Source organism: Saccopteryx bilineata, chromosome 5 (genome assembly GCF_036850765.1).
Source record: "Saccopteryx bilineata isolate mSacBil1 chromosome 5, mSacBil1_pri_phased_curated, whole genome shotgun sequence".
In the NCBI taxonomy this organism is placed as follows: Eukaryota; Metazoa; Chordata; class Mammalia; order Chiroptera; family Emballonuridae; genus Saccopteryx; species Saccopteryx bilineata.
Genome location: NC_089494.1, coordinates 228,547,642 through 228,568,650, shown reverse-complemented (window position 1 = coordinate 228,568,650; position 21,009 = coordinate 228,547,642). Strand labels below are relative to the sequence as shown.

Genomic DNA, 21,009 nt, shown 5'->3' with positions numbered 1-21,009 from the left:
TAAAAGCATAAGTGTTCCATTTGTGTTAGGCTAGAGTGTATTTCAACTTACACCAAAATTCAGGTTATGTCACTGTCATAAGAATGGAATTGTGTTGTAACCCAAGGACTCCCGTATAGAGCAATGAAAGCAAATGGTGATATCTTTTATTAATATGAACAGTTTTTGGTAAGAATTGCATACAAATATAAAGTGCACAGAGACTCTCATAGTATTTTATCTGAATTTTATTTCTTACAGCAATTTCCAGTTGCATGAATTCTAGTTATGTTTATACATTCTTAGACTCTAAATTTCTTAAGAATAGAAAACATAGTTTATGGATTTTCCTATTTCTTATATTGTCTTACATGTAGTAAGAATTCAGTAAATGTTTATTGGCCAAGTAGACTGCATATTAAAAACAATTTCTTTGAACATTTTCTAACTCAACATTTGATTATGAAAACTTAAATATTCAAAATGTTTAAGGCATTGATGTGTGAACATCCACTTACTCATTATCTAGGTTATTCAATTTATATAATGCTATGGTTGCTTTAGTGTATATGCATGTATATACACACACATGTAATATACACATTTATACATAGGTATAGATAGGTGTGTGTGTGTGTGTATGTGTATCTCCATCTATCCATGCCTTCACTCATTCATCAAACCATTTGTTTTTTAATGTATTTTTAATGCATTTTGAAGTTACAGATTTTTCTGAAGTGTATAAAGCTTACTTAACCTTGATATCTCAAGATATATTCTTTTCTTTCAGAAAACTGAAAGAAAGCCAGTGAGAAAGTTAAGTTTGGTGAATGTTTTTTTTGTGTACACTTCATAAGCACATTTAAAGGGCAAATTATGCTCCAGGAACAATATTAAATTTGTTAGCTGTTAGTACAAAATAGCATTTTTTGTAACACTTTTGTTACAAAGTTCATATTCTCTGTAACAGTGGTCCCCAACCTTTTTTGGGCCGCGGACCGGTTTAATGTCAGAAAATATTTTCATGGACCGGCCTTTAGGGTGGGACGGATAAAAAATAAAACATCGTTCAGACTTAAATATAAATAAAATGTAAATAATGTAAGTTATTTATTCTTTCTCTGCGGACCAGTACCAAATGGCCCACGGACTGGTGCGCAGTCCGGGGGTTGGGGACCACTGCTCTATAAGATATGAAGGAATGGTAGGAATAATTTATCTTGTATAGAGAAGAGGTTTCTTAACTATAGCTTTGAGAGTCATCCCTTCTTCCAGTTAGCACTTTTTAAATACAGTTTGCCTGGCACTGTACTAATTGATGGTGGGGATATAAAGATAATATAATAGTCCTTATTTACCAGAAGTAATGAGAAAGGATAAACAGGTGAGCAGATAGTTGTAGTATAGTTAAGTGCTAGAATAGTAACAGGTTCAAAGCGATTTGAAAACTCAGAGTTGCTAAAAACCTACAGGTGTTGAAGATCCTAGAGAAGGAAATATTTTTACTTTGAATAATTCTTGAGTTAGAAGTAAGAGAGGACTGATGATTTAGGCAGAGGATACTACTTAGATGTGCAAGCGTGGTTTAAAGGAATCACATGGCTGGAGGATAAAGGTAGATGAGAAAGAATATTTAAAACTACTTGAGGAACAGGAAGTTAGGACATTTTTGCTATGCTAGCATGGCTATCATGGAACCTTTGAAGGCTTTTTTAGGCAAGTCAGATTATTTGGAAAGAACTCTAGCAGTAACAGTTGAGATGGACTAGATAAAAATTAGTTGTTGAAGTGATTATCCACATGAAATAATCCATACTAAGCCAACAGCAGTAGTATAGGAATAGATGGGAAAGTGAGGTATAATTGAGTGAGTAATAAATAGAAATAAATGAGTAACTGGTTGTGAATGGAGAGGGATAAAAAGGATGTAGTGACTTAGAGGTTTCTAGAGCAGTTTATTGAGTACAGAACAGTGTATTACTGTGTATGAGTAATATGAGAGGAGCAGGTTAAAAACTTTTTTGGTGCATTTATTTTGAAGTTCCTTTAGATACCCAGGTATGTAAGATCTAGCACCTAGGGAAGCATGAAACTTCATGGAGGTCTGTTGCACAGAACCAGATTTGCTTAAGTGCAGTTTTTCAGACAGCTGAACTTCTCTAAAGATACTGGATACAAAGGTTTTGTGCCTTTAGAAAAGAAAAGTGATGTTTTAAAAGGCAGAAATGGGGAAGAGAAAGTATCTGGGGAGAAAGAAAAGTTTATTGAACTTCTGGCTAGGCCTTTTATAAATGCTGTTTTGTTTTGTCCTTTAGCAGTTCTGTAAGAGGACCATTTAGAGACAGTCACTGATGTTTGTACATTTGACTTTCAAACATTTAGAACTTCTGTATATCATACCCCAAAGTGCTTTTGCTGTGCCAAATTTTGATTGTTGAAATGTAAGCATCATGGGGCAGGAGCCATATTTGTCTAGCACCTCAGTCTCTCTCCTTAGCTAGAATTATATGTGATGTATTATTGGTGCTTAAGCATTTAAGTGGATTAATTAATCAGTGACATGAGTAAACAGTTCAAGTTGGTAATGATAGTACTGTTTGATTGTTAACAGTTAAATTTGGGCTATTTTTATTTCTTGCATTTATAGTGGTGGAACTTTATACAATTATTTGAATATTTTAATTCATTTATCCTTATTTTTTAAAGCAGAAAACAAAATGGTAGTGCTGTTTAAATGAATAAAGTAGGTCTCATAAATTTAGTACCTTGGAGACCAAAAGGTGGAAATCAGTAGGCAGACCAAGAGCAGTGTATTTTCAGAAGTCCAGTTGGCTAAACTTGTTAGGCTAAAGAACCAAATTAAGTAATATGAATGTAATGTTGAGAAATATATCATTGAAAACAATTGTCTGGAACTTGAGGTCTTATCTTTTTTTGCTCTGTCTTATCTTTTTTTGAGCCTTCTTCCATATATCATATATTCCCTTCTGTCTTTTTCCCCCTAACCTGCCCAATAGTGTAAAGTTTATTTTGGTCAATATATTTGATTTTCCTACTCTTACACAGAATACATTACCATATTTCCCCAAGTATAAGATGCTCCTGTGTATAAGACGCACCTTAATTTTGGGGCCTGTAATTTGAAAAATATGTATTGCATACATAAGTTATTGAACTCAAGTTTCATTCATCATAAAATTCATACAACTCCTCATCACTGTCAAAACTCCCATCCATTAGCTTGTCCTCCTCTGTGTCTGATGACAAATCAGTCTTCATATATTGCCTCGTCCTCGGTTCCATCTATGGCATTTGAAATGCCTCACTTCTTAAATGACTTGACAACCACTATATAAGACACTCAGTTTTTAGACCCCAAATTTTTCAAAAAGGGTGTGTCTTATACATGGGGAAATACGGTATATTAAAAAGCAAGGAACTGTCTATAAAATCATATTACAGAAAATTTATACGAGGTCTGTGGGGTCTATAGTGACTTGGTTAAGGTTATACTATTTTAAGGTTATACTATTAATAACAAAACTTATGTTTGAACCCTGGTCCATCTGACTCTAGATTTTTTCCCCCTCTATCACATGAACATTGTACTACATTTAAAAAGGTGCAGCTCAATAAATTTTTGAAGTGTATAAATTCATGTAACCACCATCCAAATCAAGATATGGAATATTACAAGCAATTTAGAAACTTACCTCTTGTTTTTTCCTGATCATTAACCACAGATCATCACCAAACATTGTTCTGCTTTTACTCTAGACTTATTTTTGAATTTCATGTAAACTTCATTTTACCCACAGAAGTACTCCATGGGTATTTGAAAGAGGATTTATCAACAATACCAGAAGCAGGAAGGATTTAAGGGCGGTCATTGGATTTGGGAACAAAGGGTAGAAATTTCATTCTTGCAGGATTGTTGTGTATGTTGAATTAAATAGGAGACAAGGAAATGATGACAAAGCATAGAAACTCTTCTTTCCTTCCTAGCCATGTTTCCTGTGATGTGTGCTATAGTGAGATACTGAGTTAGTGGCAGGTAGGTTTTTGGATGGAAAACAAGTCAAACTTTTAAACAGTATTTGTTTTTATCTTTTACTGAGCAAGTGATAGACTTTTAAAAGTTTAAAACATTTTCTAAAATGTATGAGTCATTGTCAGTTTATCCAGTTACTATGTGGCTGTATAATTTATTTATACATATTGAATATATTCCTTTTTTTCTTTTTAAGTTTCTCAGGATAATTTTGGTTTTGTTTTTAGGAGTTACGGTACAGCACCTGTAAATCTTAATATCAAGACAGGAGGAAGAGTTTATGGAGCTACAGGTAAAAATTGTGTTTTTCTTTTAAAAATTTCTTATTATTTAATGTATTGGGGTGACATTGGTTAATAGGCTCATAAAGGTTTCAACCATACATCTTTGCGATACATGATCTATATCAGTGGTCAGCAAACCGCGACTCACGAACCACATGCTGCTCTTTGGCCAGCTTAGGGGTACCCTAATTAAGTTAATAACAATTTACCTACCTATGTAGTTTAAGTTTAAAAAATTTGGCTCGTGTCTGACCAGGCGGTGGCGCAGTGGATAGAGCATCACACTGGGATATGGAGGACCCAGGTTTGAGACCTTGAGGTCACCAGCTTGAGCCCAAGGTCGCTGGCTCAAGCAAGGGGTTACTCGGTCTGCTGAAGGCCCACAGTCAAGGCACATATGAGAAAGCAATCAATGAACAACTAAGGTGTCACAACGAAAAACTGATGATTGATGCTTCTCATCTCTCTCTGTTTCTGTCTGTCCCTATCTATCCCTCTCTCTTACTCTCTCTCTGTCCCTGTAAAAAAAAAAAAAAAAAAAAATTGGCTTACAAAAGAAATTTCAATCATTGTACTGTTGATATTTGGCTCTGTTGACTAATGAGTTTGCTGACCACTGAATATACATTGCATTGTGTGCCTATAACCCAAAGTCAAATCATCTTCTGTCACTGTATATATTGGCCCTAATTACTCCCCCACAATCTGTATCAATAGGAAAATAAGGCATATAGGATATCTGAATAGGTGATAAATAGATTGTAATAGCTATTACAGCTCAATTAAAAAATACCACTTTTGCCCATATATCACAGGGCTGGATAATAAATATATTAGGCTGTGAGGGCCACTTCAGGTTCCCATATGGTATTTTGTTTATTTTACTTATTTGTCTTACAATCCTTTAAAAAGGTAAAAACTTTTCTTAGCTTGCAGACTGTACAAAAACAGATTTAAAACATGGAAGTTAGAAACTTGTTAGTTGTACAGGAGTTACTTATTGTAAATAATAAGTCCCTAATCTCTCTATCCATTTTATCTTATAGCTATACCTTAAAGTTTGACCTTAGACATTTTTTTTTCATATTGTTTTGAAGTGAGAAGCAGGGAGGCAGAGAGATAGACTCACACATGAGCCTGACCAGGATCCACCCAGCATGGGCCATGCTCTGTTGCAACCGGAGCCATTCTAGCGCCTGAGGCGGAGGCCACAGAGCCATCCTCAGCGCCTGGGCCAACTTTGCTCCAATGGACCTCTGGCTGTGGGAGGGGAAGAGAGAAACAGAGAGAAAGGAGAGGGGGTAAGGATGGTGAAGCAAATGGGCACCTCTCCTATGTGCCCTGGCTGGGAATTGAACCCTGGACTTCTACACGTCAGGCTGATGCTCTGCCACTGAGCCAACCAGCCAGGGCTGACCTTACCTTTTATTTATGGTAAACATCAATGCTTTGTTTGGAACCTTTGCTATATTTAGTGCTAGCACCAATAAAAAGTTGTCAATGTTTTCTGATTGTCTATTGTAATTCTCAGCTTCTTGCTAACATAGCTCCTTTACCATTTTGTAATTTTTTTAAATAGGAACAAAAGTCAAAGGGGTAGACCTTGAGGCACCTGGAAGCGTTAATGGAGTTCCACTCTTGGAGGTAGATTTGGATTCTTTTGAAGATAAACCATGGCGTAAACCTGGTAAGGTTATTGTGGATTATATGGGTTTCAAAAGATTTATAGTATAAACAGTCATTAAAAAATTATTTTTCAGTATCGGTTTAGAATATTGTTTTAGTATCATTTTTGTAGTCTTAAGCTCATGAGAGTAATAATGAATTAATGTAATAAATTAAACAATAATGAATTTATTAAATCTTGCTGGTGGCCTACCATTATATTAAAGTAGACTTACATATTGTTTTATTATAATATGTTTCTAAAGGAAATCATTTTGATAAAAAATTCTTAAGAGTTCTTTGCTTTATAGTAATTGGGCAAACAGGTAAGATTAGAAGGGGTGATAAGACTAAATGAACTCTAAGTTTATATAAGTTTATATTTCTATGCTGCATAAAAAATTGAACTGAAATATTTGTACACTGTTTTATTTTTAGGTGCTGATCTTTCTGATTATTTTAATTATGGGTTTAATGAAGATACCTGGAAAGCTTACTGTGAAAAACAAAAGAGGATACGGATGGGACTTGAAGTTATACCAGTTACCTCTACTACAAATAAAATTACGGTAATTAATAAATGTTTCAGAATACCCCAGCCTTTTCTTTCTGCTGTCCCAATTTTACTTTCCAAATAAATCACTTTTTCCTCTAAAGGTGGTTAAAAGCTATATGATAGTTTAAAAATTCCATTCTTTTTACCATGTTTGTTTGTTTTTCCTTTCTTCCCTTTCAAGTTCATACTAATGATTTTCTGATGTTCTTAGTTTCAAGTCACAGCCTAGCCACAACTAGTTTGTCATTTTATGGCCTATCAGTTAAAAATTATGTGGTATCTTAATGGGGAATATGTCATTTAACTTAGGCCGAAGACTGTACTATGGAAGTTACACCAGGTGCAGAGATCCAAGATGGCAGATTCAATCTTTTTAAGGTGAATTTTAGTAAATTATCCTTGGTTGCTCTCATAGTTTGTTCTTGAGTCTGCTTCCATACCACTACTCAAGGAACAAGGTTCAAGTGGAAATAGCTACCTTTTTTCCAAACCTTCAGCTTCCTGGTGACTTACAAATTTGCTGACTGTTTTTTATCTCCACTTTTGCAAGCATGTGAGTTTATAGCCTATTTTACTAACAAATGCCAAGTAAAACTATTCTTGCTCTATGTTGTGATTTTGTTTTTAGTCAGTGTATATAGGATATAAAAGTTCATGCCAACACGTTAAGCTCTTATTACAGATCATGTATATGTAATCTTTATCAGAATTAGGGATTCATCTTTCCTAATTTTCTTTTTAAAAATGGTAAGGCTTATTATCTCTATGACAGTGAAATTATTGGTGTAGTGTAAGATAGCTCAAGAATCTTATGCATTCTTTGAGAGTCTCTAAGAAAGACTCAACAAGATAGGTTAAAGCCATTAATTTTAAAATTAATACTTAAAAAAGGACTAGGTTTAGTGAGGGCATTGCAGGTTGATACCACCACTTGGATATCAAGTCTGACTTCTGGCTTCCCTATTCCATATGATCACAGTCCCAGTCCAAGGAATAATAAATTTTCATACTTCTGCAATACATAGCAGCCTATTCTTGAAACCTGATTGTATACTCTTCTTTCTTCATCTTAGTTCTTGATTCTTAATTCTTATATTGAATGACACTGGTTTGAAGACTGGGAAAGGCTTCTAAATTGGTTTGTATATTTAGGGAACTTTTGTGGGCAGGAATTTTTTTGTGCCCTTTTCGGACTGCAGCTCTGTCCACCTAAATACTGCCTTAATGCAGTGCACGTTCTGTAGCTGCAGATGTAGCTGCTCTGCTGGACACAGTTCTGTATAGAGAATTTTATTTTAATTTACATCCTACTCTGGGTGAGTATTTGGTTCTTGTTCTGCTGTAACTATCTTGAAAGTGCATGATGATATTTTTCATATTTTAAATAAATGGTCATTGAGTTTTTGGTGATATTTACATATTCAGACATTGAATATATTGTTACATGTGATTAAAAATGAATACATAAAAAAGTGTTTTTGATAATGAAATAGTTCATTTGCGGTGGTGCTCTGAATTTTCTTCTAACAGAAATGAAAATTTTCCTTGTAAACTGCCAGCTTCTGTATAGTTTGTCTTTTAGCAGTGAACTTCTTAAACTAAAAAATAAAAAGGAAACTCATAGGACAGACAGAGAGGGATAGAGAGGAGAGAGAGACAGAGAGAGAGAGAAGGGGGAGGAAGCTGGAAGCATCAACTCCCATATGTGCCTTGACCAGGCAAGCCCAGGGTTTCGAACCGGCGACCTCAGCATTTCCAGGTCGACACTTTATCCACTGTGCCACCACAGGTCAGGCCAAGAAGTATATGCCATCTTAATCAGAGCTTTGAGAGTTTGGAGAAAAAAACTATTGCAGATTGAGGAAATGCACAGGTAAAGAAATTTATACGTCAATTGACTAGAAGCAGATGAGAGGATTATTTAAGAAATTAGCCTTATTGGATCCGTCCTCTTTGGAGAGGAGAGAAGAGAGATGGCTTTGTGGAGTGTGGTTTAATTCCAGAAAGCCTAGAAATGAGTATGAGTTGGAGGAGTTACTACCTATTTGTAAATAGGAGAGTGATTTATAAGTTAACACTATTCTGACCACATTTTGTGCTGTGGTTGGATAAATAAAGTCAAGCTCTTCCCATTTATCCACCATTTGAACTAGAATAATTAGGATTGGTGAGCAAGAGAAGTGAAAAACCTTCCCAAATATTCTTATTATATCTGAGCTTCTCTAGTACACCCAGCACTGTTTTAGATGCTACAGTAAGACAGGTTTTCCATATTCAAGAAGCTCATTATTGAGTGAAGTGTACATATGGAGTAACTATGATGATATACAGTATTATAACAAATGTTATGTTGATGGATTTGACAAAGTGTAGAGAGTTCAGAAGAGTGAGTTATCCTACATTGCAGAGTCTAGGAGTATGAGAGAGGTCATAATTGAAACATTAGAGTTTTCATTAGGAGGAGAGAATGTAGTATAGAACATTGTCATCAAAGAGAGCAATATGAGCAAAACCAGATAGCATGAAAGCATAGTTGAGGTGGATGAGAGAAACTGTAGCAGAGAAGTCTAGAAATGGTAGATATGGGGCCATGATAATATAGACCTTAATCTTAAACTAGTCTGCAGACATTCGGCAATAGGAAGCCATTTGAAAGTTTTTGTGTAGACTAGTATGAGCAAATCTGGTTTATAGAAAAAGATCTGGCCACCAGGGTAAGATATATAATGTAAAAGAGAGAAAAGGGAGTCATCGACCAGGTAGGAAGCTATTATAGTACTGTAGGAACGAAATGAACGAGGTCCATAGTGCTGAATGGACATAATAACAGATTTGAGAATTGTAATCTAAGTTCTTTTCATGTCTACTGCAAAGACTTTTTTTATCCTTAGAGACAAGCAACTTGTTCTCTTTAACTTTTTTTACTTTTCATTAAGTAAATTTTCAAACATACAGTATGATAGAAATAGTACAAATGACCTTTCCATATGTTTTATTATAGTGCCTCATGATTATCAACATTTTGACGTTCTTAAAATCTTTTATATACTTCAAATAAAAAGGTTTTGTTTCATTTTGGGTTTTGTTTGTTTATTATTGAAATGAAAGATGATGAAGTTTAATAGGTATAAAAATAAAGTCAGCCTGACCAGGTGGTGGCGCAGTGAGTAGAGCATCAGACTGCGATGTGGAGGACCCAGTTTCAAAACCCCAAGGTCTCCAGCTTGAGTGCAGGCTCACCAGATTGAGTGTCCAGTTGCTGGCTTGAGCATGGGTTCATACACAGGACCCCATGGTCACTGGCTTGAACCCAAGGTTGCTAACTTGAGCAAGGAGTCACTCTCTCTGCTGTACTCCCCTCGCCCCCATCAAGGCACATATGAGAAAGCAATCATTGAACAACTAAGATGCCGAAACGAAGAATTGATGATTCTCATCTCTCTTCCTTCTTGTCTGTCCCTATCTATCCCTCTCTCTAACACTCTCTCTGTCTCTGTCAAAAATAAATAAAGTCACTTAAATTGGTTACAGAAACAGTTGTGTATTTATATAATTTGGAGCACGGGACAAGAGAGTAGTGACTAGAAGGTATGAGTAACATGTATGTGTAAGAAAAAATTGACCATCACTTTCTATTGAAGTATTTTATGGACATGTGTATACACACATCATTTTTCTCTATGGAAGCATTTAAGGGTTTTGTCACCATTGTTGAATTTCACAACTATGTGTCTTGGCCTGTTATCATCCATTGTACCAAGTATTCATTTGTATCTTCTTAATTTGGAAGCATGAATCATTTACTTCTGGAGTATTTTCTTCTGTTATTTTTTAGTGTCCTTTCTGCTTTCTTCTGCCTTTTGGACCCCTTATTTATTTTAGACCTCTTATGCTGGTCTTTTAATTTTCTTATCTTTTTCTCTTATATTCCGTATCTGTCTTCTATTTTCTGATAGATTTCTTCAACCTTACAACCCTTCTATTTTCTTTTTCATTTCTGCTGTTATATCTTTAATAGCCAAGATAATTCGCATTCAGTATTAAACTGTAGCGTGCTATTTTTGCTCATGCGTGTAGTGATGCAGTATCCCCACGCCAGTCTCTCAAAACAGATTAATGATAGGTTGTTTGTTTCTGTTAGGTATTATTTTTCTTTTCCGCATAATCTGTTTTTCTCAAGTTGATTTTTTTTTTAAGTGAACAAAGAGTAGAAAGACAGATTCCCGCATGCACCCCAATTGGGAGTCACCCAGCAACCCTGTCTGGGGCTGATGCTTGAGTACTGAGCTATTTTTAGCACCTGAAGCTGATATGCTTAGACCAGCCGAGCTATCCTCAGTGCCCAGGGCCACATTTGAACCAATCGTGCCACTGACTGTGGGAGGGGAAGAGAGAGAAAAGGAGGTGTGGGTTGGGGAGAGAAGCAGATGGTCGCTTCTCATGGGTGCCCTGACCAGGAATCAAACCCAGAACGTCCATACGCTGGGCCAGTGCTCTATCCCCTGAGCCACTGGATAGGGCTTCAAGTTGATATTTTAAGTTTGTTTTTTTGGCCTCTGACTTAGACTTTTCTCAAATGTTTGTTGATTCTTGGCCATTCAGTCATGAGACTAGGTCACCAAAAGTAATTGGAAACTCTGTGCATGTGAATAGAGCTTGCTGACTGTGGGGCTTTACTGTAAGGCAAAGCTTTTTCATAGTCCCTGATGTCAGTATTTTAGGTTGTTTTACTTTTTGTGTGTGTGTGTGTGTGTGGTAATATGATTTTTCAGAAAAGATGATTCCAATACTCAACTTAGAGGATTTCTACTTAGCTGCTTTGAATGTTGTCAATTCCTGAACCTTTTGAGATCTTGCCATGAAAGGTGCTTTGTCATTGCTGATTTAGGATTCAGGTTTTTTTGTCTGCTAAGTCAGTTATATATTTTTATCCACTATTTTTTTTTGAGAGAGAGAGACAGAAAGAGGAAGGAAGAGAGATGAGAAGCATTAACTCATAGTTGGGGCACTTTGGTTGTTTACTGATTCTTTTTTCATATGTGCCTTGACAAAGGGGAAGGGCTCCAACTGAGCCAGTGACTCCTTGCTCAAGCCAGAGACCATGGGGTTATGTCGAGGATTTCATGCTCAAGCCGGCGACCTAGAGTTTCAAATCTGGGACCTCAGTGTCCCCTGTCCACTTTGCCACAATCTAGACAGGCTTTATCCACTTTAAAGGTCCTAAATTTTGTTGCTTTCCAATCTTTTTGTTCTTGTTGGTTAAAACAAAATTTTGATAACATGTGGTTTTCTACTTTTTTCTTTTTTACCTTAATATTATCTGGTAAATGTTTTCTTAGTTTATTAAAGTTTTTTATTTCATTTTATAAATAACACTTTAAATAGTTGTATAACCCATTATTTTTAGATATTACTTTGTTTATAATGTCAAACTTTTATAAATGCTATGAAGGGCAGCTGAAAGATATTTCACAAAATCATTTAAGTTTTGATACAGTGGTAGCATAATTTTGGTATATATTTAAATTCTTAATTTTAGACTTCATTCAACTTTTGTTTGGATATGTAAGAACTGACATGAGTTTGTTTTTAGAAAACCAGTCATGGTATTTTACAGTCATTTCTTAATAGATAACATCATGGGGGAAAAAAAGAGTGTTATAATTAAATAAATTTTGAGTCTTTGTAATCCTGAGTAAAACATTTGAAGACAAACAAGTGGATAATGATAATGGAAATGGTTTGGGAGCATTGCTGAAATGGTGAGGGTTTTAAGAATTGTTTAATATAATTAATACATTATGAAGAAATTGAGAGTAAAAACCATAAGGAAACACAAGCCTTATTTACATGTTTTAAAATGTACCTGTCTTCCTGATACCTTTTCTTTTTTTATTTATGCTCTCTTCCCTTTCTTTTCTTTCCTCTTCCACTTCTCTAAACTTTCTCCCTTACCTCTTCCCATTTTTATTTTTTTAGCGAGAGAGAAGGAGGAAGAGGAGGGGGTATGTAAAGAGATACAGAGACTGGAAGGGAGAGAAAGGAGAACCATCAACTTGTAGCTGGGTCACTTTAGTTGTTCATTGATTGTTTCTTGTATGATTAGGAGGTTCAAATCAAGCCAGTGACCCCTTGCTCAAGCCAGTGACCTTTGGGCTCAAGCCAGCAACCCTGTGCTCAAGCTGGTTAGCCTGCACTCAGGCCAGCAACCTGAGGATTTCAAACCTGGGTCCTCAGCATCCCAGGTCAATGCTCTATCCAGTGCACCACCACCAGTAAGGCCCCCCTTCCCAGTTTTTAATTGAGCTTTGCCTATGCCAGGAAGTATCTCAGGATGGGTGTGGAGATGAGGTGAGCATTATAGACATAGATAAACTCTCTGTGTTAGAATTTATCTGACTTAATGGGAAAGTAGTTATTAATTAGATAATGCCAAAATTATATTAGTTACAAACTGAAGAACTGACATTTAAACTAGTTCTAAAATCAATCAAATAACAAATATAGTATAATGAGCACTTATTGTATGACAGACATTGTTTTTAGGCATTTGGGGTGTAGATTTGAACTGGAGACCATCCATATTTTCAGATTCTGTGTTACAGTGGCAGCAAACAGACCATCACCATACAACAGTAAAGAAGATAACTTTAGATCAGTGGTCCCCAACCTTTTTTGGGGCCACGGACCGGTTTAATGTCAGAAAATATTTTCACGGACCAGCCTTGTAAAAGGAGTGGGACGGATAAATGTATCACGTGACCAAGACAAGCATCAAGAGTGAGTCTTAGACGGATGTAACAGAGGGAATCTGGTCATTTTTTAAAAATAAAACATTGCCTGACCTGTGGTGGCGCAGTGGATAAAGCGTCGACCTGGAATGCTGAGGTCGCCAGTTCGAAACCCTGGCTTGCCTGGTCAGGGCACATATGGGAGTTGCTTCCAGCTCCTCCCCCCTTCTCTCTTTCTGTCTCTCTCTCCCTCTCTCTCTCTCTCTCTCTTTAAAAATGAATAAATAAAATAAAAAAATTAAAAAAAAAAACAAGAGAAAGAGCTTCGAAAAATAAAAATAAAAAAATAAAAATAAAACATCATTTAAACTTAAATATAAATAGAATGGAAATAATGTAAGTTATTTATTCTTTCTCTGCGGACCAGTACCAAATGGCCCATGGACCGGTACTGGTCCATGGCCCCGGGGGTTGGGGACCACTGCTTTAGATAACAATATTAAGAAATTCTGTGAAGAAAATACAAAATGATAATATGGTAGATTGTTCAGGACTGGTTGGAGAAGGCCATTCCAAGAAGATGTTTGAACAATATTCGGTTAGAAAGAGGTACATGAGAAAATATGAGGAGAGATATTCCAAGTAGAAGGAACATCTAGTGCAAAAGTTCTCATAACAAGAGCCCATGGCTCTCAGTGGTAGAGCATCAGCCTGGTGTGTGGAAATCCCAGGTTCAAGGTTCAATTCTGGACCAGGGCACACAGGAGAAGTGCCCATCTTCTTCTCCACCTTTCCTCCTCTCCATTTTCTCTATTTCTCTCTTCCCCTCATGCAAAGTTGGCCTGAGCACTGGGGATGGCTCCATGGCCTTCACCTCAGGCGTTAGAATGGCTCTGGTCACAATGGAGCAACGGCCCAGATGGGCAGAGCATCATCCCCTGGTGGGCATGCCGGGTAGATCCCTGTCGGGCGCATCCCTGTCGGATGCATGTGGGAGTCTGTTTCTCTGCCTCCCCGCTTCTCACTTCAGAAAAATACAAAAAAAAAAAGTTCTCATAAAGAGGAATTTAAATGTTAAAAAGAGTTCGGAAAAGTACATTATGACTGCGCATAATAAAGATAAGTTGGGGAGGAAGAGGTAAACAAGGTTGGAGAGGTAGGCAGGGTCATACCAAGTAAATCCTTGTAGGCCATTATAAGTTTAGCTTTTACTCTGTTTGCATTGGGAAGCTATTAGAGAATTTGAGCAGGGAGAGATGAATCCATTTACACTTTAATAAGGTTACTTTGGCAGGTGTCCCCAAACTACGGCCCCACGGGCCAATGCGGCCCCCCTGAGGCCATTTATTCAGCCCCCGCTGCACTTCCTGAAGGGTCACCTCTTTCATTGGTGGTCAGTGAGAGGAGCACTGTATGTGGCGACCCTCCAACGGTCTGAGGGACAGTGAACTGGCCCCCTGTGTAAAAAGTTTGGGGACCCCTGGTATAGAGGATAGATTTTAGGTATGTGAGACCAAAGCAGAAAGACAGGTTAATTTAGTAGAATGGTTGAGATGTGGCAGTGGGTTTGACTTGGCTTTTAGGAATGGAAATAATGATAAGTGCTTGAAATTTGGTGTATCTTATATAAGTAAAATTGACACTGAATGTTTATACGTATTGGATAACTGATAGGACTTTTTTCCTTGAGCAATTTGATAGATGATGGTGCCATTTACTTTTGTAAGAAAGAGAGGATCAGATTGGGGAATAGTGGAAAATCAGTAGTTTTGTTTTGACCATGGCAAGTTTGAGATAATACTTTTTGACATGTAAGAAGTTGGATGTAAATTATTGGAACTCGGGAAACAGTTTAGACCATAGTGTCAACTCTTGAGTATTTCTGATATCTCTATGAAGAGCAATGCATTTCTTTTTCTGTGTTCTCGTAGCATCTTTTATCTCATTGATATTTTTTATAGCATTTATTGTATTACTTTCATTATTTGTATGTCTTTCCTTTCCCACAGTCTGGGATTTTGTTGTATTCTTCTGTGTAGTCTCAGCTTCTAGTACAAATAAATATTTAGTAAATGTTTGATGAATGAATCATGTTTAGTTCCTATTATCACATTTTGTCAATTTTATATCCTCATCTTTCCTCATTAGGGTCAATACCTTTTAAGTAGATATTTTTAAGCAGTAGGACTCTTAAAATAATGTCAATGTTAAACCCTAATTATGTGGAGGCACCAATTAGGAATTGGGTTCAGCTCTATTAATAAGAGCTCTCACTATAATGGCTTAAATATATAGATATAGGTTTCTTTTTCTCATTGATTATTTGAGAGGTATGTGGTTTCTGGAATCCAGTCAGTGGTTTGATTATCAGAGTCATGGTTTCTGAGATTCTCTTGGCCTTTGCCTCATGGGAAAAGGAGAATGATGCTGAATATAGTCTGAACAGGGGCAGTAGAATATAAATAGTGCACGAAGAACGTTGTGATGCTATTCAAGTGTAGGGCATTTTCAACTTGGTTTACTTTTATTTAGCAAGCAAGATAGACATACAAGACAGGAAGGGAGTGGATGAAAAGCTTCTGCTTGTAGTTGCATCACTGTTAGTTGTTCATTGATTGCTTCTTATATGTGCCTTGACTGGTGAGTTTCAGCTGAGCCATTGACGCCTTGCTCAAACCAGCGACCATGGGATTATGTCTATGAGCCCATGCTCAAGCCGGTGACCTCTGGGTTTTGAATCTAGGTCCTCAGCATCCCAGGTCGATGCTCTATCCACTGTGCCAACATACGCCAGGCAGTTTGTTTAAATTTAATAAATTAAATAATGACAGGTTTAGATAGAAAGGTGAGTATAAAAGCAAGAGCACATACAGGTATATTTTATCATTGTAAAGGAGAAAAAACGAATTGTACTCGAAGGATATGATAGGAGCCGATGGGATAGACAAATCTGGGAGAAATTATGGGTGAGGTTGGTACTTAGTTTTGAAAATGAAAATAAAGGGAAGAGGTAGTACGGAGACAGATGACTGACTTCCAGCTTGCCAGTGTATAGAGCTGGCAGGATGTTGATGATGGTGGAAATGGGAGAGATGGTATGGAACTGCAGGAACAGATAGTTAATAGTTGTGTTTTAGCAAATCACAGTCTGAATGGAAAATGATTAGAGCTGCTAAAATGGTCACTGGTGGTTTTCTTAGATAAGAAGGGTAGTGACTATAGAAAGGGAAAATTCTTCAAAGCATTTCTTGAGCTCCGAAACATTGAGTTTTAACCAAGTATCTTGGACTTATATGTGGAGATCTGAGGGAATTAATGAAAATGTTAAAGAGTTATAGTTCATTGGACTTTTAAGACATTAAAGTGAAATTTGTAATCATTGGGAACACTTTGATCCCATACTTCATCTTTGGTGTCTTTCCCCTAATGCTGTTCTAAAATAGGTTAATTTTATTAAATATTCAGCAATTAAACATTCTTTATATTTCATTTCAAATCAGATATTACAAATTTATTTTAAAACCGGTGTATTATTTTTGAGTATTCTATTAAACAAGCTAATAACCCTTTTTTTAAGGTACAGCAGGGAAGAACTGGAAATTCGGAGAAGGAAACAGCACTTCCATCTACAAAAGCTGAGTTTACTTCTCCTCCTTCTTTGTTCAAGACTGGACTTCCACCAAGCAGGTTAGTTAGACCATTATAATTCAGTTTATTGAAGGCATTAGTATCTTCATCTTTTATTAATGCCCTATGTAGTGTAAAAGCTCTAAATGTGCTACCAAAAAACTGGACATTCTACTTTGTTTAATACAAAATGAATTCTTTGTGAAAAACTTGTCTGAGTGCTATTCCATCTGAAAAGATCAAGGCAAGAAATGAAATATGGTACTATAGTTATGTGTGTGTACAGAGACAATTTTGTATTCAGGAGAGGTGGTAACAACAATGGTCTTGCTGTTTTCTATGCTTAGAATTCTTATATAAAGAGTTATTAGAGTTTCTTAAATCCTTATCCATTAGCCTAAAGATGTTTTACTGATTTTAATAAAAGAGATTGTAGAAATTTCAGCCTGGAAAATCTTTCAATTAAAGCCATTTTTTTCCCCTTGGTTTCTTGTGATAATATCTAACTTTGAGTTCCACAAGGTACCAATTGTGAGAGGCAAATATGCTGAAGGATGTCCTTTTAAATTAAACATGACAAATGGTTAGCAGGAAAATGGTAAAGGATTAGCTAAGAGTAGGGAAGTTTGATGTCAGCAGTTGAATTCTGGCTTGAACTTGATTTAAATCACTTATTTCTCTAAGCCTGAAATAATAACTATTTCTAGTTCTTAGCCAGATTATTTACCTTTTATGTTCCTTGCTTATATTTATTTTATACAGTTTTCTGATTTTATTATTCTGCAATTTTGAACTGCTTTGAGGTTATATTTCATAATATATGAATATAGGAAGAGACCTTATGTAGTTTAGCCCTGAAATAGAGATTTTTGAAACTTTTAGCTAAAATTAAATGTCACAAAGCCATTGGATTTTGACTATCACTTCTCATCTTAATAATCACTAGTCATGGGTATTTCCAAATATTATTAAAACTAAATGGAATTTTACAAAATGTTTGACTAAGAAATTATGATAGCTGAGGAATATTGAGCCTTTTAATATATAGTAATCTACATATTAGTGGTCAGATTTCATTCATTGAGTGTATTGTGTTCTGTGGTGTAGAGTAATGGTAAAAGCTTGGACTCAAGAGCCAGACTTCAGATTTTAGTTCTGTTTACTTACTAGGTATGTGTTCTTGGGCAAATCCCCCAATCTTGTTCTTTAATTTTCTGATCTGTAAAGCACAGTAATATGTTCCTCAAGGGTAGTTATGCATATTAAATGAATTAATTTATATTAAATATTTTATTTATTTTTAAAATTTTTAAAATATTTTTCTGAAGTTGGAAACGGGGAGACAGTCAGACAGATTCCCACATGCGCCCGACTGGGATCCACCCGGCATGCCCACCAGGGGGCGTTGCTCTCTTGCAACCAGAGCCATTCTAGCACCTGAGGCAGAGGTCATAGAGCCATCCTCAGTTCCCGGGCAAACTTTGCTCCAATGAAGCCTTGGCTGCGGGAAGAGAGAGACAGAGGAAGGAGAGGGGGAAAGGTGGAAAAGCAGATGGGTGCTTCTCCTGTGTGCCCTGGCCGGTAATCGAACCCGGGACTCCTGCACGCCAGGCTGATGCTCTACCACTGAGCCAACCAGCCAGGGCCTTATATTAAATATTTTAGAATAGTGGTGTGTATATATATACACACACACACACACACACACACACATACACACACAGAGTAAATAAATACTCTATGGATATTTGCTAATATCATAATTAACTATCAGTAGTAGTTTTTCTGTATTTGCCTGTCTCCCCCCTTTTTAAAGCTTGGGCCAGATTATGTAGAGCAGGGGTCGGGAACCTTTTTGGCTGAGAGAGCCATGAATGCCACATATTTTGAAATATAATTCCGTGAGAGCCATAGAACGACCTGTGTACGTTACACATAATCCAATAAAAATTTGGTGTTTCCCAAAGGACAGCTGTGATTGGCTCCAGCCATCTGCAACCATGAACATGAGCAGTAGGAAATGAATGGATTGTAATACCTGAGAATGTTTTATATTTTTAACATTTTTTTTTATTAAAGATTTTTCTGCGAGCCAGATGCAGCCATCAAAAGAGCCACATCTGGCTCAGGAGCCATAAGTTCCCGACCCTTTATGTAGAGTATTATAAAGGTTTTGCTATAAGTGAAATGAATGGGGAGTCACCATCAGATTTTGAGCAGAAGAATGAAAGAATCTACTTTAGGTTTATTTTTAAATTGATTTATTGATTTTATAGAGAGGCAGGGAGAGAGAGGCAATTTGTTGATCCACTTATTTATGCATTCATTGGTTGATTCTTATATGTGTTTTGACTGGGGAGCAAAACCACAACCTTAGCATATGGGGATGATGGTCTAACTAACTGAGCTACCCTGCCAGGGCTGCCTTAGGTTTTTAAAGTCTCACTGCTATTATTAAGATCAAACTACTGAGATTTTAAGGACAGAAACTGGGAGGTCATTTGGGAGGTTATAATGATTATTTAAGGCAAGGGTCCCCAAACTACGGCCCCCTGAGGCCATTTATCCAGCCCCACCGCACTTCCGGAAGGGGCACCTCTTTCATTGGTGGTCAGTGAAAGCAAAGCCGGGGGTGGGGGTGTCGCTCACGTACAGTACTACTTCCGGTGACGCAGGATGCACGCATCATGGCTCCGGAAGTGTGTCATATCACTTGTTACGGCTAGCAGTAACAAATATGGAACCGGACATTGACCATCTCATTAGCCAAAAGCAGGCCCATAGTTCCCATTGAAATACTGGTCAGTTTGTTGATTTAAATTTACTTGTTCTTTATTTTAAATATTGTATTTGTTCCCGTTTTGTTTTTTTACTTTAAGATATGTGCAGTCTGGCCCTCCAACGGTCTGAGGGACAGTGAACTGGCCCCCTGTGTAAAAAGTTTGGGGACCCCTGATTTAAGGCAAGAGATAATGGTGACTTGAACCAAGGTAGTAATGTCATAGATAATGAGAAGTAGCCAAATACTAGATATGTTTCAAAGGTATATCTTTTATAGCTGAGATGGAAAAGACTACATGAGGCGTGATTTTTGCAGGAAGAAGACCAAGAGTTCAGTTTAGGATAGTGTTTTACAACTACTGGTTCATGGCAGTGTCAGTCCAGGAAAGAGATAACCCCTCTGATGTTTTATGAAGATTATAGATTTTGATCAATGTGGTTAGTTCTTTTGCAGACTGGTGGTTAAAAACCATTGGTTTAGAACATAATAAAATTGAGATGCCTACTAGATATTAAAGTGGAATAGATATATAGATGAAAGGTAGGGGCTGGAGATACAAATTTGGAGTGATTAATGTTTAAATAGTATGAAATGAAACTGAATTAGATCATAGAAGAGGTAAATATTGATAGAGAAGTGGTAAAGAGGACAGAGTCCTTGGGGACTCGCTGCAGATCAGAAAAATAAGGATGAGCCATTAAGAGGAGACCAGCAGAGAAGAATGACTAGCAAGGTTAAAAGCACACCCATTGTACATCTTGAAAAGGATGCATTTCAAAGTAGGAGTAATTAACCATCAAATAATACTGATTGACCAATAAGAAGAATACTGAGAATGACTTGATATTAAAATGCAAAGGTCACTGGTGATCCTGACCAGAGTCATTTTTAGTGGTGTAAGGTTAAGATTAAAAAAAGACTTTCTGGCCTGACCAGTGGTGGCACAGTGGATAAAGTATTAACCTGGAATGCTGAGGTCCCAGGTGTCAAACCCTGAGTTTGCCAGCTTGAGCATGGGGTCATTGATATGACTTCATGATCATTGGCCTGAGCCCAAAGGTTGCTGTCTTGAAACCCAAGGTCGATGGCTTAAGCAAGGGGCCACTGGCTCAACTGGAAGCCTCCTCCCCCACCCCCAGTCAAGGCACATATGAAAACCAATCATTGAACAACTAAAGTGCTTCAACTACCAGTTGATGCTTCTCATCTCTCTCCCTCTCTCCAAAAGAAAAAAAAAAAAAGACTTTCTGGAAAGATTTTTTTGTATTGAAGAGAGAATACATAATTATTTTGAGGATTTTTTCCCTCTTTTTTGAGGGCAGCAGAGACAGTAT

At 36.8% G+C, this 21,009-nt stretch overlaps 1 protein-coding gene across 8 annotated transcripts in view; it reads left to right on the top strand.

Annotated features, from left to right (window-relative positions):
- FIP1L1 (factor interacting with PAPOLA and CPSF1) overlaps positions 1-21,009 on the top strand; it is an 80,579-nt gene that overhangs the window by 9,165 nt on the left and 50,405 nt on the right. For 4 of the 8 annotated variants that reach the window (XM_066233598.1, XM_066233596.1, XM_066233595.1 and 1 more), the window contains 5 exons: positions 4,258-4,322; positions 5,894-6,001; positions 6,418-6,548; positions 6,845-6,913; positions 16,844-16,953. In XM_066233598.1, coding sequence (XP_066089695.1) covers positions 4,258-4,322; positions 5,894-6,001; positions 6,418-6,548; positions 6,845-6,913; positions 16,844-16,953 — 483 coding nt within the window. The remainder of the gene's footprint in view (positions 1-4,257; positions 4,323-5,893; positions 6,002-6,417; positions 6,549-6,844; positions 6,914-16,843; positions 16,954-21,009) is intronic. The other 4 variants (XM_066233601.1, XM_066233600.1, XM_066233599.1 and 1 more) reach the window with 1 other exon arrangement.